At 45.7% G+C, this 16,479-nt stretch overlaps 1 protein-coding gene across 1 annotated transcript; it reads right to left on the minus strand.

Moving 5' to 3' along the window:
• Positions 1–6,609, minus strand: PSMD8 (proteasome 26S subunit, non-ATPase 8). The gene is made up of 7 exons (XM_038528992.1): positions 6,232–6,609; positions 5,183–5,255; positions 4,977–5,079; positions 3,739–3,904; positions 2,656–2,756; positions 1,282–1,393; positions 1–550 (listed from the first exon to the last, which is right to left on the minus strand). The coding sequence occupies exons 1-7, from the start codon at positions 6,592–6,594 to the stop codon at positions 413–415; spliced, it is 1,056 nt and encodes a 351-aa protein (XP_038384920.1). The 5' UTR covers positions 6,595–6,609; the 3' UTR covers positions 1–412.
• Between the last annotated feature and the right edge of the window lie 9,870 nt (positions 6,610–16,479).

Raw genomic sequence — 16,479 nt, forward strand, 5'->3', positions numbered from 1 at the left:
TGATATTTAACAAACCAGTTTAATTGCAAACATTTTAAATTGTGATGCTTTACCCCCTTCACTGAAAAACTCGTGCCTTGGCCTGGCCCTCCTGTGTGCGTCCATACCTCCAACAGTCCCTCTACCTGGTACCTGTGCTCTCCTGCATTTGGGGCCCCGCAATGGGCAGCCATTTGAGAGCTTGAGCAGTGGCCACTGGATGGAAGCTGACCCAACAGAGGGTTATCTCAGACCCCAGAGGGCTCTCAACTGTCTAAGTTCTTCAGAGATAAGGAACTTGTCTCCCCACCATTCCACCCGGGGAGACAAGGGCCTAGAAGAAAGAATGTCAATCCACCTTTATTGGAGGAAGCCCTGCACTGCCACTGCTTTAAATACTGCAAGCCCTGCCCCACCCCAGGGCCTGGTGGACTCAGACGATCATCTCCAGCTGCCGGGCATACTCGATGACCTGTTTGGCCAGTTCCGTGGAGGGGATGGTGGTGTCTTCTGGCTTCTGCTGCTGGCTGGCAAAGCTGTAGTAGTTGTTGAGGCCCAGAACCCACCCTCGCTGCAGAAAGGGAAGGATGACAGATGGGTGGGGTGATCACACAGGCTCCCACCCCACCTTGTAGAACCAGCGCTTTTCCACGCCGGCCCTGCCTCACGTTCCTCACCAACCCTACTTTACCCACACAATTCTGGACAAGTACCTTCACCTCTCTGAGCCTCAGTTTCTTCATGTTTGAGACAAGCACTCTAATTACACACCTCTCTAGGTCTGCTGTGAGGATTCAGTGAGTCAACACCTCTAAATGAGGTGAGAAGAGTTTGGCGCAGAGTAAATGATCACTAAATATCAGCTGTGCCCATAGCTCAAATTCAATTTGACCTCTTCTAGTCTGGTCTTGACCCTCCTCAGTCACCGGGGTCATTATACCCCATGCCCCAGCATCTCCAGAGGCACTACTCCTGCATAAACACCCCAGGTCAAATGAGGCAAAGTCTCATGGAGAAAAGCTGCAACCTCTGAGGAATCCTTGAAGGACAACAGCTCAACAGGTACTGAGCATCAGCGTCCATCTCCACCTCGTGCCAGGTGCTGTGCTAAGCTCATCTCACATGTTAAATTCTAGTCCCACTCTACACATCAGGAAACTGAAGTTCAGAGAAGCTCAGCAACCTGCCTGAGGTCACACAGCTGGATTTAAATGTGCAGTCTTGCTCCAGCGTTCCTCCCCCCTCCCCCCCATTGCGAGTACACCCCTGGCCCCACGGCCCCTTGCCCTGCACCCCAGCCACCTTCTTGGCGTAGTCCGTCATCTTTTTGGGTGTGTTGAAGAAGAGGATCCGGGTGGCCTCAGTGAAAAGGATTTTCTCATAGGCCTTCTCGATGCACCCAGCAATCTCATCCCTGGGGAAAGATGAGACTCTCATTACTGAGCACCAACAATTCTCCAGGTCTGACCTGCATGACCCTTCAGTTCAGCACCGATGGCTGGTGCATGCTTCCTGCCCTGCTTAAGGCTTGGGGAGAGAGAGTAGCTTGAGCAGAGGTGCAAACCCAGGGCCACGGCAGGGTCCAGATCTCTCAGACTACTGGGCCCAAACTCTTGAATCCCACTCCCAGCCAGGAGGACTTCAGGCTGTCTGAAACCACGCCTGGGATTCACACGAAGGGATCTCTTTACAGAACCCTTCCTCCCCTGCTACACACACAAGGGTGCTGTACCCCATTTCTAGATCTGATCCTGAGAGGGTTTCTTGCCACCTGTTAAGAGGCATCAAGATCAATACTGAAGTAGAAAAAGGATCAAGTCACTGAAAATGAAGAAGGGGTTAGCTCTGGGGAAAAAAAAACAGTAACAGGGAGTGTGCATCCATTTCTGAGGTATTTTATCTCTTAGACCAAGTGGCAGGTATGCAGACACACATTATATATTACTCTCTATTCATTTTGGAGAGCCAAAATACTTAACTAAAAATAACTTAGGTATTATATAAGACTGACCAATCACTGACCTCTACCTCTAAAACCAATAATACATTACTTGTTAATTAACTGAATTGAAATAATTTTTCAAAGATAAAAAAATAAATAACCTAAACTCACTAAACTATCCCTTGTCACTCCCACCACATCTCTGGGCTTGGTTTTGCCATCTAAGAAATGGAAACCCATCTCAGTCTGGCACTTTGCCTCCATGAACTAGCTTTGCCACCACCCAGGCCCTTTTATTCCTCAAGGGATGTGTAAATGTCATCCACCTACGCATGCCATGTCACTTGTGCACGGCTCAACCTCTGAGCAGGACTTCATGGCCCCACTCTAAGGAAGAGGAAACTGAGGGTTGCAGAGCTTAGGTGACCTGAGGTTAGGTCATATGCCTCGTGCACTGGAGTACTTCTAAGACAGGCAGCTTGGTTCTTGTCTGCTGAGCGCTGTCTGGGTGCCAAGCCCATCCCTGGATCATATGGGCATGCAGATAAACAGCCCACAGTGAGATGAGAGCTGCTTTCCACAATCTCATGACAAGTTCCAGTTCGTAGAAAAAGAGAACTGACGTGCCCATCCTCTCCAGACTACAAGAGGCCAGAACGGGATTCAACTCAGGGCTGTCTGACTCCAGAGTCCAAGCTCCTTCTGTCCACCACAGGACCCTGCTCCCCACATACCTGATCGTGTCAAGCAAGATGTCAATGAAGAAGGTATAGCTCTCAGCAGGGATGTTGCCTTTGGCCAGGAACACCTTGTTATAGCTGCCCTCCATCAGGTACTGTAGAGGCCAGGGTGGGGCGGGAAAAGAGGATGAGGAAGAGGTAGCACAAGGGGCCTACAAGCTGAGGGCTCACCACATTCCTAGTGCCTCCATCCTCCATAATCCCCTCTGCTAGAACACTCTTAGCATACAGTCATGCATTCCCCATGCAGACTGAGCACCTCCTCTTCCAGGAAGCCCTCCCTGATCTGTACACACACACACACACACACACACACACACACACACACACACTTTCTCCAACCTGCCCTGACTGGTAGCTATTTATCTTATCTATTCTCCAATCACAGGTGGGAGACAGAGCTTTGCCCAACTGTGCTGCCTGCTATAACTGCTCGTTCCCATCCTCACCATAGCAAAATCCTCCCATGAGACCTCAACTTGAGGAATTACTTCCTAACCTTAGAGTACATACTAAAGCTCTTCTCTGACCATGCTCACCTTGTTCTAGAAATATTGTCCTCATTGTCTACCCTCAGCCACAACAGGCATGTTTCTGCCTTGGGACCTTGGACTGGCTGCTCCTCTACTTGGTTCACTCCCACCCACCCCCAGATGTCCACGTGGTTGGGTTCATCACCCCTTTCAAATCTTTCTCAAATTTCACCTTTTTAGCAAGGCTTTCCCTGACCACCCTACCAAAAAACTCACCCCTGCCCCAATTCTCCACTCTCCTTACTTTTTCTCCATAGCACTTAACATCTGACAGACCACACAGATTACTTAATCTTTTTGTTTACTGTCTGCTTTCTCATCACGCCCGCCAGATCAGGGATTCTAATCTGTTTTGTTTGCAGTACAGTCTGAAAACCAACCACAGTATATACCATGTGGCTGGAGCTCAAGAGCTGTTGGATAAATGAGTCCCCGGGCTAAAAGACAAGTGAACCCTGCCCACTCCTCCAAGAAATCTTCCCTAATGTCTATACCTGCACCTCTCCCTTCAGATCCTTCCCCTCCCCCCATTCCCCAGCCTCACTTGCTCCAGGGACACGGGATGCTTGATGTATACATTGGTCTGGATGTCCTTGGCAGGCAGCCGCTCCAACTCTGTGTGGAACTCAGCTACCCGGTTCTGGGATAGCAGGAAGAGGAGGTTGAGGCCCAAGAGCTGGTGCATGTAGGCTGACTCGGGGAGTTGCTCCCTGTGGACCAGGGTGGGGGAATCAACATAAGGAGGGCTTACGAACCTACAAGCCACCCCACTCCAGGCTCCAGGGACCCTGATGACTGCCCCATGCTATCTCCTTGGAGAGGTATTGGGTCCTGGGTTTTCAAATGAAACTGAAGCCCAGAGAGGCAAGAAGAAATCACAAGTCATATGGGCCCAAGTAGGTGACCTCACTTCAGTAAACTGACTCAGCTTCAGTTTCCCTAACTATAAAATGAGTATTACCACAGCGTCCATCTCTTAGAAGGTAGGTCAAGAGAGTAAGGGTTAAGTGAATTAAATGACTTAACCCAAGTACAGCGATCAGAACAGTACTTGGCTCAAATAAATATTGTGTGTTAACTATGATTATGATATTTAGAGTTATCACCCTCACTTTATGGAGGAAACTGAGGCATAGGGAGGTGAAGCAATTTGCCCAAGACCACATAGGAAGGGGCAAAATTAGTTTTAATCTCAGGTTTGTCTGACTTCTGATGCCAAATTCTTAATCATTAATCATTAACCCATGCAAGCACAACTGAGTTCAAAACCATTAAATTTTATATTCAACACATATTCACTGAATCCCTGCTCTGGGCTCACCCTCGTGCTAGGCAGTACTGAAACACAGCAGTGACCAAGACCCCTCTGACTTTAGGAGGCCAGTGGGAGAGACAGGGCTGGGATGGGGGGAGCACAGGCAGGAGGGGTCAGGGCTGGGACAGGGGAGGCAGAGCCAGAGAGGTCAGGGCTGATACAGCATTGGAGGCCGCAGGAAAGTTTGGTAACAGTAGCTCGGTGGGGAGTGGAAATGTGGTGCAGGAACATGGAGAGGGGAACACACTGGAGGCCAACAGAGACTACGTGGTAAATCCCAGGATAAGGACCTCCAGGACCACCCCTAGACTCTGTAGCCTCTGAGGACAGAACTAGGCGAAGAGGGAGGTCCTAGGTGAAGGAAGATGACTTGAGTAGCTGGAGAACCAGTGACCGAAGAAAAAAACCCAAAAATCTACCATATAACCCCCTACCCCCACCCAATCAGGGACAGGCCCCATCCTCACTTGTAATCAAAGTAGTAGCATTTGAGCTGGGCCATGTAGCGCTCGAAGGAGGGGATGTCCTTGCGCAGGATGCTCCACTGGGCCCCAATCTCCAGAATGTCACCTGTGAGTGACAGAGCAAGTTCTTAGGAGGTGCCCAAGTCCCTTCCCAACCACCACTCCTGGTGGTCATCCCATCACCCCCCACCAGCCCCAAAGACACTCACGGGCCAGAATGAGCTGCTGTTTGGTCAGTTTGGTCCCTGTGGTTGGCAAGAAGTTGAGTTCCAGCAGAACCAGCTGACAGGAGAGCAGGGGAGGAAGGAAAGAAAGAAGACAGGACCTCAAGAACAGGTTACTCACCTTTGCTAAGCTTTAAGTTTTCCCACCTAGGAAATGGAACTAATCATCATCCCTGACTCAAAGCTGTTATGAGTTTTAAAGGAGTCAGTCCTCAGAAAGCGCTCAGAACAGGGCCTGGGCACACTGAGTGCCCATTCCCGATGACCTCATGTTACAATTATTAATAGCCCCACTGGGTAAACAGCAGACACACACCATGCCTGAAGATGCTAGCATCTTCAGTTCCTGGAGTATCTTTTCCACACGCTATTGGGTTGGGCCCAACTACACCTCCCATCCACCCCCAAATCTACACCTGGGAGGAAAGGGAGCTACCATCCATCCCCCAGTTGCCCAGCCCACACATCACTTATCAGACACAGGGACTTAGCTCAGCCCACAATACTTGTACTCTTTTCCAAACACGTTTGGTCTGAAACACCCTGAGCACCATTCTGGTCCCCAAAATTCGGCTGCCCCCCCCCATGTGCCCCTAAGCCCCAGATCTCTCAGACCCTGATCTGGTCTGATCTGGTCTGGCCTAACCACACAATCCTTCATCTCAGCCTTCTTTCTTTCATCATTCTGTCCAGTCCTCACTCCCCACTTGTTCTCGTCAAGAACCCCCCATCGGAAAAACTCCCAACACTCCCGTCCTGCCGCTCCGGCCAGCTAGGCCTCCCCAAACACCAAAACTTTAACCCCTCCCTCGGCTGTGCCTCAACATTTCCAACACTGCCCGGCCCCCCGTCGCCCCCCGCGGGGCGTGTGTGATCCCTCCCAAGCCCCTCTCACTTCTTCACCCCTCTAAGCCCGCACTTTGGCGGTTCCGAATCCTCCCCCCTACGGGATCCCCCGGCCCGCCCCGGTCTCGCCCGCGGCCGGGAACTCGGCTAGGTCTAGACCCCTCGTAGCCGCCCCCGCCGAGCCCTACCTTGAGACGGCCCAGCTCTTCACCGCACTTGCTAAGATTGGGGCTTTTACGGTTCCACTCGCCCTTAAGTTGCTCGTACATGCCGGCCGCGACCTGCAGGACTGCGCCCGAGGCCGCCGCAGGGCCCGAGCCCGAGGCGCCCGGCGCCCCGTTCACCGCCGTGGCCGCCATCTTCCGTGATGCGGCAAACCTCCGGCCCGCCTTACGGCAGCGACGCCGACAGACGCTCACCCGGCGGAAGTGGGGCCGGGAGGTGGAGCCCAGCGCCGGGGGCGGGGCTACGGCTGCAGGCCTCCGCCCGCCGCCGTTAGCGTTTAGTCGCTCTCGGGGAGGTGCCCTGGGAGTCCGGCCCTTAACGAACATGTCAGCAGAGCTCCGCCTCTGCTGTCACTCAAGATGGTGCCCGGAAGTCCGCTACTGCCCTAACTGAAAATGGCAGCGGTCGCAACGCCTCCCGTCCTCCCGGAACCAATATGGCTGCCCTGGCTTCAGCCTAGGCGTTCGCGATGGTACGTTCGTGCCTTCGAGGTTCCAACCTTAACAGGAGCTTCCCTAGGCCAAAAGGGGGCGGTAGCGGAGCCGTTTGGAAAGCTGTGCCATTATTTCCACTCTATAGACAGGCTTTGAAGACTGTGACTGCTGAGATTTGAACGTAGGGCTTTCTGTCTTAAATGCAGCGTCTGAACAGAGGGTTCCCATTTTTTTAATCTCTATTCCTATCACACCTGCTTATTCAACATCTCCCTTTTTTTTCCTCAAACCCAATTCTCTGCCTTTTCCTTTAAAATGTCAGCTCCACAAAAGCAGGGATATTTATCAATTTTCCTTTTTCTGTATTCCCAGCATGTGGTATATAGTCAATGAGTATTTGTTAACTGACTGAATGAATGAATATGTAAAATCACCTGTGTCTTTAAAGTGTTCTTTTTTTTTTAAGATTTTTTATTTATTCATGAGAGACACAGAGGAGAGAGGGAGAGAGAGAGAGAGAGAGGCAGAGACCCAAGCAGAGAGAGAGGCAGGTTCCATGCAGGGAGCCCCATGCGGGACTCGACCCTGGGTCTCTCTAGGCCAAAGGCAGGCGCTAAACCACTGAGCCACCCAGGGATTGATTCCCATTTTTTAAAGTTTTTAAACAAAAAAACTGAGTCCTGGGACGCCTGGGTGGCTCAGCTGTTCAGCGCCTGCCTTTGGCTCAGGTCATGATCCCGGGGTCTGGGGATCGAGTCCCACCTTTTCATATCTCTCATGAAAAAATAAATAAAATCTTTTAAAAATAATAAATAAAGTGGCTCTTGTGTTTTCTGTCATGCTTTGAAAGTTCTTCCCATGCCAAAGTAAAACAAATATTCTTTAATTTTTTTTGGTAAAACAATTGTGTTTTTCCACATGTATTTTTTTTAAAGATGTATTCATTTATTCATGAGAGACACAGACAGAGAGAGAAACAGAGACAGGCAGAGGGAGAAGCAGGCTCCTCACAGGGAGCCCAATGCGGGACTCGATCTTGGATCCTGGGATCACGACCTGAGCAGAAGGCAGGAGCCCAACCGCTGAGCCACCCAGGCATCCCTCCACGTGTAATTTTTATTTTATTTATTTATTTATTTATTTATTTATTTATTTATTTATTTATTTATTTATATTTTTTATTTTTTATTTTTTTTCCACGTGTAATTTTTAATTAATCTTGAATTCACTTTTGCTATGGTGTAGGGATCTAAAATTTGATTTCATCTTTGGGGACCTGGGTGGCTCAGTCGGTTCAGCGACCAACTGGATTTCCGCTTAGGTCATGATCTCAGGATCCTGAGATTGCCCTCTGCCTTGGGCTCCCGGCTCAGCACAGTCTGTTTGAAATTCTCTCTCCCCCTCTCTCTTTGCCTCTCTCCCCTCATCCACGGGCACACTCTCTAAATAAATAATCTTAAAATCTTATTTCACCTTCATAGTCAATTTTTCCAGAATCATTTTTTAAATAAACTATCACTTTTTAACCAAAATGAAAGACATTTTTTGTGTCATATTAAAACCTCTTTGCGGGCAGCCGGGATAGCTCAGCGGTTTAACGCCACCTTCAGCCCAGGGTGTGATCCTAGAGACCAGGGATCGGTCCATGTAGGGCTCCCTGCGTGGAGCCTGCTTCTCCCTCTGCCTGTCTCTGCCTCTCTCTCTCTGTGTCTCTCATGAATAAATAAGTAAAATCTTAAAAAAAAAAAAAAAAAGAAATCATTGCCAAATCAAATGTCAAGATTGTCAATTGTTTTTTAGTTTTAGGTCTTAAATTTATGAATCTGATCCATTTTAAGGTAATTTTTGTATATGGTATAAGGTAGGGTTCTAATTTATTCTTGTGCATATGAATATCTGGATTTCCCAGCATCATTTGTTGGAAGGCATGTCCTTTCCCCATTAGATGATCTTGGCATCCTGGCCAAAAATCAACTGACTATATATGTAAAGGCTTATTTTCTCAGCTCTCTGTTCTATTATATTGGTCTATATGTCTGTCTTTGTGCCAGTATCACACTGTTTTAATTACTGTAGCTTTACAGCTTTGAAATTAGGAAGTATAAGCCCTCCAACTTTGTTCTTCTATTTCAAGATAGTTTGGGCTATTTAGGGTCCTTTGAAATTCCATATCAGTTTTAGGATAGATTTCTTGATGTATGAAAAATTTGCCACTAGGATTTTGAGATTGATTTTGAATTCGTATATCACTTTGGGTCTTGTTATGAGCTGAGATCCCCTCAAGATATAAATGTTAAAAAAAAGGTAAAAAAAAAAAGATATAAATGTTGAAGCCCTGACCTCCCAGTACCTCAGATTGTGACTGTATTTGGATATAGGGACTTTATTTTTTTTTTAATTTTTATTTATTTATGATAGTCACACACAGATAGAGAGAGAGAGGCAGAGACACAGGCAGAGGGAGAAGCAGGCTCCATGCACCGGGAGCCCGACGTGGGATTCGATCCCAGGTCTCCAGGATCGCGCCCTGGGCCAAAGGCAGGCGCCAAACTGCTGCGCCACCCAGGGTTCCCGGATATAGGGACTTTAAAGAGGTGATGAAGTTAAAATGAGGGCTATCAGGGTGGGCTGTAAGCCAGTCTGATAAGAGTCTTTATAAGAAGAGGAAATTTGGGGTGCCTGGGTGACTTAGTTGCTCAAGCATCCTGTGATCAAGCCCCACGTGGGGTTCCCTGCTCAATGGGGTGTCTGCTTCTCCCTCTCCTCCTGCCTCTGCCTCCTTCCCACTCCTCATCCTTGCTCTTTCTCTCTCTCTCTCTGTCTCTCTGGTAAAAAAAAGTAAAAAATATTTTTTATTTTTTACACTTAAAAAAAATATTTACTTGAGAGAGAGAATGCTCACACGAGCAGGGGGAGGAGCAGAGGGAGAGGGAGAAAGTCTGATGCAGGGACCGATCCCAAGATCCTGGGATCATGATCTGAGCCAAAGGCAGACGCTCAACTGAATGAGCCACTCAGGTGCCCCAGTAAAAAAAAAAAAAAAAAAAAAAAAAAAAATCTTAAAAAAAAGAGGAAATTGGGATCCCTGGGTGGCGCAGCGGTTTGGCGCCTGCCTTTGGCCCAGGGCGCGATCCTGGAGATCCAGGATCGAATCCCACGTCAGGCTCCCGGTGCATGGACCCTGCTTCTCCCTCTGCCTGTGTCTCTGCCTCTCTCTCACTGTGTGCCTATCATGAATAAATAAAAATTAAAAAAAAAGAGGAAATTTGGACACACAGAGACACTTCAGGGATGTGACCACACAGAGGAAGGATTATGTGAGAACACAGCAAAAGAGCAGCCATTGCCAGGCCAAGGAGACAGACCACAGAAACCAAACCTGCTGACAGTTTGATATTGAACTTCTAGGCTCCAGAATTGTAGGAAAATAAATCTCTGTTGTGGAAGTTACCCAATCCATGGTGTTTTGTGATGACAGCCCTAGCAAATGAATACAAGCAGAACTATCATCTTAACAAAACTAAGTTTTCCAGTTCACAAATATGGGATGTCTTTCCATTTGTTTCAGTGTTAATTTCTTTCAGCAGAGTTTTGTGGTTTTTATCTCTTTGTACAAACTTTTTTTAAGATTTTTTTTTCTAAAGATTTTATTTATTTATTAATGAGACACACACACAGAGAGGCAGAGACACAGGCAGAGGAAGAAGCAGGCTCCATGCAAAGAGCCCACCCGACGTGGGACTTGATTCCGGGACTCCAGGATCATTCCCCGGGGCCAAAGGGAGGTGCTCAACCCCTGAGCCACTCAGGCATCCCAATTTTTTAAAGATTTTATTTTTTTAAATTTTATTTATTTATTTATGATAGTCACACAGAGAGAGAGAGAGAGAGAGAGAGGCAGAGACACAGGCAGAGGGAGAAGCAGGCTCCATGCACCGGGATTCGATCCTGGGTCTCCAGGATCGCGCCCTGGGCCAAAGGCAGGCGCTAAACCGCTGCACCACCCAGGGTTCCCCTTAAAGATTTTAAAGTAATCTCTACACACCCAACATGGGGCTTAAACTCACAACCCTGAGATCAAGAGGTGCATGCTCCATGGACCGAGTCAACCAAGCATCTCTGTACAAACTTATTTGTAAATATTTTATTCTTTTTGATGTTGTGAATAGTATTGTGGGGTTTTTTTTTTGAAATTTCCTTTTCAGATTGTTCATTAGAAAGTGTTTCATTAGAAAGTGTGTAGAAATACAACTGGTTTTTGTGTGTTGACTTTGCATATTGCAAGTTAGCTGAATTCACTTATGAGCTCTAACAGTGTGGGTGTGTGTGTGCGTGTGTGTTTATTCTACATATAAAATCTTTTTTTTTTTTAATTTATTCATAGAGATGCAGAGAGAGAGAGAGAGAGGCAGAGACACAGGCAGAGGGAGAAGCAGGCTCCATGCAGGGAGCCCGACGTGCGACTCCAGGGTCTCCAGGATCACGCCCTGGGCTGCAGGCGGCGCTAAGCCGCTCAGAGCCCGACGTGCGACTCCAGGGTCTCCAGGATCACGCCCTGGGCTGCAGGCGGCGCTAAGCCGCTCAGCCACCGGGGCTGCCCTCTACATATAAAATCTTATCATCTACAGAGATCATTTCAATTCTTCCTTTCTAAATTGGGTGCCTTTATTTTCTTCTTCTTGACTAACTCATCTGGCTAGAAATTCCAATACTATGTTAATAGAGGTGGGCATCCTTGATTGTTCCTGACCTTAGGGGAAGGCTTTCACTTTCACTACTGTGTATGATGTTAGCTTTGGGATTTGTATATATTGCCTTTACCCTGTTAAAGAAGTTCCCATTTAATCCTAGCCTATTGCACGTTTTTTATTATAAAAGAGTGTTGAGGGATCCCTGGGTGGCGCAGCGATTTGGCGCCTGCCTTTGGCCCAGGGCGCGATCCTGGAGACCCGGGATCGAATCCCACATCGGGCTCCCGGTGCATGAAGCCTGCTTCTCCCTCTGCCTATGTCTCTGCCTCTCTTTCTCTCTCTGTGACTATCATAAATAAATAAAAATTAAAAATAAAATAAAAGAGTGTTGAGTTTTGTCAATGTTTTTTCCTGCATCAATTGAGATGATCATGGTTTTATTTCCTTCACTCTACTAATGTGATATATTACACTGATTGCTTTTTGTATGTTGAGTCTTACATTCCAAGGATTGCAATGATAAATCCCACTTGGTCTTAGTGTATAATCCTTAGAATGTGCTGTTGAATTTGGTTTGGTATTGTTTTGTTGAGGATTCTCTCATTTATATTCATGAAGGATATTGGTCTTTAGTTTTCTTGTCTCGTGATGTCTTTGGCTTTGTTATAAAAATATGAGGGTAAGAAAAAGGAAATGTTCTCTATGATTTTTTGGAGGAGTCTGATAAGAATTAGTGATAATGTGTCTTTGAAAGTTTGGTAGAATTCACCAGTAAAAACATTTGGTCCTAGACTTTTCTTTGTTGGAACATTTTTTTAAATATTTTTTCATGGGAACCCTGGGTGGTGCAGCGGTTTAGCGCCTGCCTTTGGCCCGGGGCTCGATCCTGGAGACCCGGAATCGAATCCCACTTCGGGCTCCCGGTGCATGGAGCCTGCTTCTCCCTCTGCCTGTGTCTCTGCCCCCCTCTCTCTCTCTCTCTCTGTGACTATCATGAATAAATAAAAATTAAAAAAAAATTTTTTTTAATATTTTTTCAGGAATCTGTATACCCAACATGGGGCTCAAACTTACAAACCTGAGATCAAGAGTTACATGCTCTACGTGCTCTATTGACAGAACCGGCCAGGCACCTCTGTTGGAACATTTTAAAAATTACAGATTTGGAAAAATAAAAAATAAAAATAAAAAAAATAAAATTACAAATTTGGGGTGCCTGAGTGGCTCAGTCAGTTAAGTGGCAGATTCTTGATTTCAGCTCAGGTCATGATCTCAGACTCCGCTAGGCACAAAGTCAGCTTGTCTTCCTTTCCCTCTGCCCTGCCCTCCAAATGCATATTCTCTCTCTCTCTCTCTCTCTCTCTCTCTCTCTATATATATATATATATATATATATATATATATATATAATATAATATCTATATATATATAATATCTATATATATATAATAAATCTTTTTAAAAATTACAGATTCTGGGTGCTTGAGTGGCTCAATGGTTGAACATCTGCCTTCAGCTCAGGGCGTGATCCTGAGGTCCTGGGATCAAGTCCCATATCGGGTTCCCCACAGGGAGTTTGCTTCTCCCTCTACTTCTCTGCCTCTGAGTGTCTTTCATGAATAAAATCTTTTTTAAAAATTACAGATTCAATCTCCTTACCTGTTCTAGATATACTCAGATTTTCTATTTCTTCTTGAGTCAGTTTTGGTAGTTTTTATGTTTTTTATTTTATTTATTTAAGATTTTATTTATTTACTCACGAGGGACAGAGAGAGAGAGGCAGAGACACAGGCAGAGGGAGGCTCCATGCAGGGAGCCCGATGTGGGACTCGATCCTGGGTCTCCAGAATCAGGCCCTGGGCTGAAGGCAGCACTAAACCGCTGAGCCACCAGGGCTGCCCAGGTTTTATGTTTTTCAGAAATTTTTAATTTTTTTAAAAAATATTTTTTTTAATTTTTATTTTTTTTATTTTTTTATTTTTTTATTTTTTTTATTGGTGTTCAATTTACTAACATACAGAATAACACCCAGTGCCCATCACCCATTCACTCCCACCCCCCGCCCTCCTCCCCTTCTACCACCCCTAGTTCGTTTCCCAGAGTTAGCAGTCTTTACGTTCTGTCTCCCTTTCTGATATTTCCCACACATTTCTTCTCCCTTCCCTTATTTTCCCTTTCACTATTATTTATATTCCCCAAATGAATGAGAACATATAATGTTTGTCCTTCTCCGACTGACTTACTTCACTCAGCATAATACCCTCCAGTTCCATCCACGTTGAAGCAAATGGTGGGTATTTGTCATTTCTAATAGCTGAGTAATATTCCATTGTATACATAAACCACATCTTCTTTATCCATTCATCTTTCGTTGGACACCGAGGCTCCTTCCACAGTTTGGCTATCGTGGCCATTGCTGCTATAAACATCGGGGTGCAGGTGTCCCGGCGTTTCATTGCATTTGTATCTTTGGGGTAAATCCCCAACAGTGCAATTGCTGGGTCGTAGGGCAGGTATATTTTTAACTGTTTGAGGAACCTCCACACAGTTTTCCAGAGTGGCTGCACCAGTTCACATTCCCACCAACAGTGTAAGAGGGTTCCCTTTTCTCCGCATCCTCTCCAACATTTGTGGTTTCCTGCCTTGTTAATTTTCCCCATTCTCACTGGTGTGAGGTGGTATCTCATTGTAGTTTTGATTTGTATTTCCCTGATGGCAAGTGATGCAGAGCATTTTCTCATATGCATGTTGGCCATGTCTATGTCTTCCTCTGTGAGATTTCTGTTCATGTCTTTTGCCCATTTCATGATTGGATTGTTTGTTTCTTTGGTGTTGAGTTTAATAAGTTCTTTATAGATCTTGGAAACTAGCCTTTTATCTGATATGTCATTTGCAAATATCTTCTCCCATTCTGTAGGTTGTCTCTTAGTTTTGTTGACTGTATCCTTTGCTGTGCAAAAGCTTCTTATCTTGATGAAGTCCCAATAGTTCATTTTTGCTTTTGTTTCTTTTGCCTTCGTGGATGTATCTTGCAAGAAGTTACTATGGCCGAGTTCAAAAAGGGTGTTGCCTGTGTTCTTCTCTAGGATTTTGATGGAATCTTGTCTCACATTTAGATCTTTCATCCATTTTGAGTTTATCTTTGTGTATGGTGAAAGAGAGTGGTCTAGTTTCATTCTTCTGCATGTGGATGTCCAATTTTCCCAGCACCATTTATTGAAGAGACTGTCTTTCTTCCAATGGATAGTCTTTCCTCCTTTATCGAATATTAGTTGCCCATAAAGTTCAGGGTCCACTTCTGGATTCTCTATTCTGTTCCACTGATCTATGTGTCTGTTTTTGTGCCAGTACCACACTGTCTTGATGACCACAGCTTTGTAGTACAACCTGAAATCTGGCATTGTGATGCCCCCAGATATGGTTTTCTTTTTTAAAATTCCCCTGCCTATTCGGGGTCTTTTCTGATTCCACACAAATCTTAAAATAATTTGTTCTCTCTGAAGAAAGTCCATGGTATTTTGATAGGGATTGCATTAAACGTGTATATTGCCCTGGGTAACATTGACATTTTCACAATATTAATTCTGCCAATCCATGAGCATGGAATATTTTTCCATCTCTTTGTGTCTTCCTCAATTTCTTTCAGAAGTGTTCTATAGTTTTGAGGGTATAGATCCTTTACATCTTTGGTGAGGTTTATTCCTAGGTATCTTATGCTTTTGGGTGCTAATTTTTTTAAAAAATATTTTGAGAGAAAGAGATGAGAGTGAGTGAGAGAGAGAAAAGGTGCAGGGGATGGGGGTGGAGCAGAGGAAGATTGAGCAGGGAGCCTGATGCCTGGCTGGATCTGGGAACTCTGGGATCATGACCTGAGCTGAAAGTAGATGCTTAACCAACTGAGCCACCCAGGCATCCCAGAAATTTTTCATTTCATCTAGGTTATTCCATTTGTTGGTATACAGTTGTTCATAGCATGCTCTTACAATTATTTTTTCCAAAAAAAGTAGATCATTTTTAATCCAATCTTCCAATCTCTGCCTTTTAATAGGATACTTTAACCCAATATTTTTAGTTTTATTAAGACATTTTTTATGACCTAACATATCCTCTATCCTGGAGAATGTTCCATGTGCTTGAGAAGAAAGTGTATTCTGCTGAAGAAAAGAGATCTGCCATGGACCGAATGTTTGTGTCTCCACCTCCCTCCCTCCCTCATTCATATGCTGACATCTAACCCCCAATGTAATGGTATTAAAAGATGGAGCCTTTGGGAACCCTCAAAATTGAATTAATGCCCTTATAAGAGACTCCAGAAACCTCCCTTACCTCTACCACCAACTGAGGACACAGCAAAATGATGACCATCTATGAACCAGGAAGCAGGCTCATGGAATCTGCTGGCACCTTGATCTTGGACTTTCAGCCTCCAGAACAGTCAGAAATAAATTTCTGGGGATGCCTGGGTGGCTCAGTGGTTGAGCATCTGCCTTTGGCTCAGGGCATGATCCCGGGGTTCTAGGATTGATTCCCACATCAGGCTCCCTACCTGGAGCCTGCTTCTCCCTCTGTCTGTGTCTCTGCCTCTCTTTCATGAATAAATAAAATCTTTTTAAAAAATAAATTCGTTCTTTGTCACTCAGTTTATGGTATTCTGTTATAGCAGCCTGAACAGACTAAGACAGGACACAACAGGGTATTATCACATTTTCCTTATTTGCAATTAATTTTGTTGATGGGTCTTTCCTGCTGACTGTTGTGCCATATTGCTTGACCATCCCTCACCTCCCTCCTGAATCCCAGATCGGACATTCCTGAAGCCTCTTGGATGGCCTCCTCCAGAAGTCTCTCAGACCTCCCACACTTGCCATGACGCCAAAGGCCTCAGTCAGTCCCCCAAACTCTCGCCTTCTCCCTGGTCTTCAGGGACAGCCTCTTTGTCCCTCGGTCTGCAGGGCAGAGCCTGGACTGACTTTCTTTCTTTCTTTCTCTTTCTTTCTTTCTTTCTTTCTTTCTTTCTTTCTTTCTTTCTTTCTTTCTTTCTTTCTTTCTTTCTTTCTTCTTTCTTCTTCTTTCTTTCTTTCTTTCT

Source organism: Canis lupus, chromosome 1, assembly GCF_011100685.1.
Source record: "Canis lupus familiaris isolate Mischka breed German Shepherd chromosome 1, alternate assembly UU_Cfam_GSD_1.0, whole genome shotgun sequence".
NCBI classification, from domain to species: domain Eukaryota; kingdom Metazoa; phylum Chordata; class Mammalia; order Carnivora; family Canidae; genus Canis; species Canis lupus.

Coding starts and splice junctions, on each gene's coding strand:
- PSMD8 (XM_038528992.1), bottom strand. CDS start 6,594: ATGTTCGTTAAGGGCCGGACTCCCAGGGCACCTCCCCGAGAGCGACTA. Junction 5,080..5,182: donor ACAGCAGCTCATTCTGGCCC/GTGAGTGTCTTT, acceptor TGTCACTCACAG/GTGACATTCTGGAGATTGGG. Junction 2,757..3,738: donor ATCCCGTGTCCCTGGAGCAA/GTGAGGCTGGGG, acceptor TGGCCTCTACAG/TACCTGATGGAGGGCAGCTA.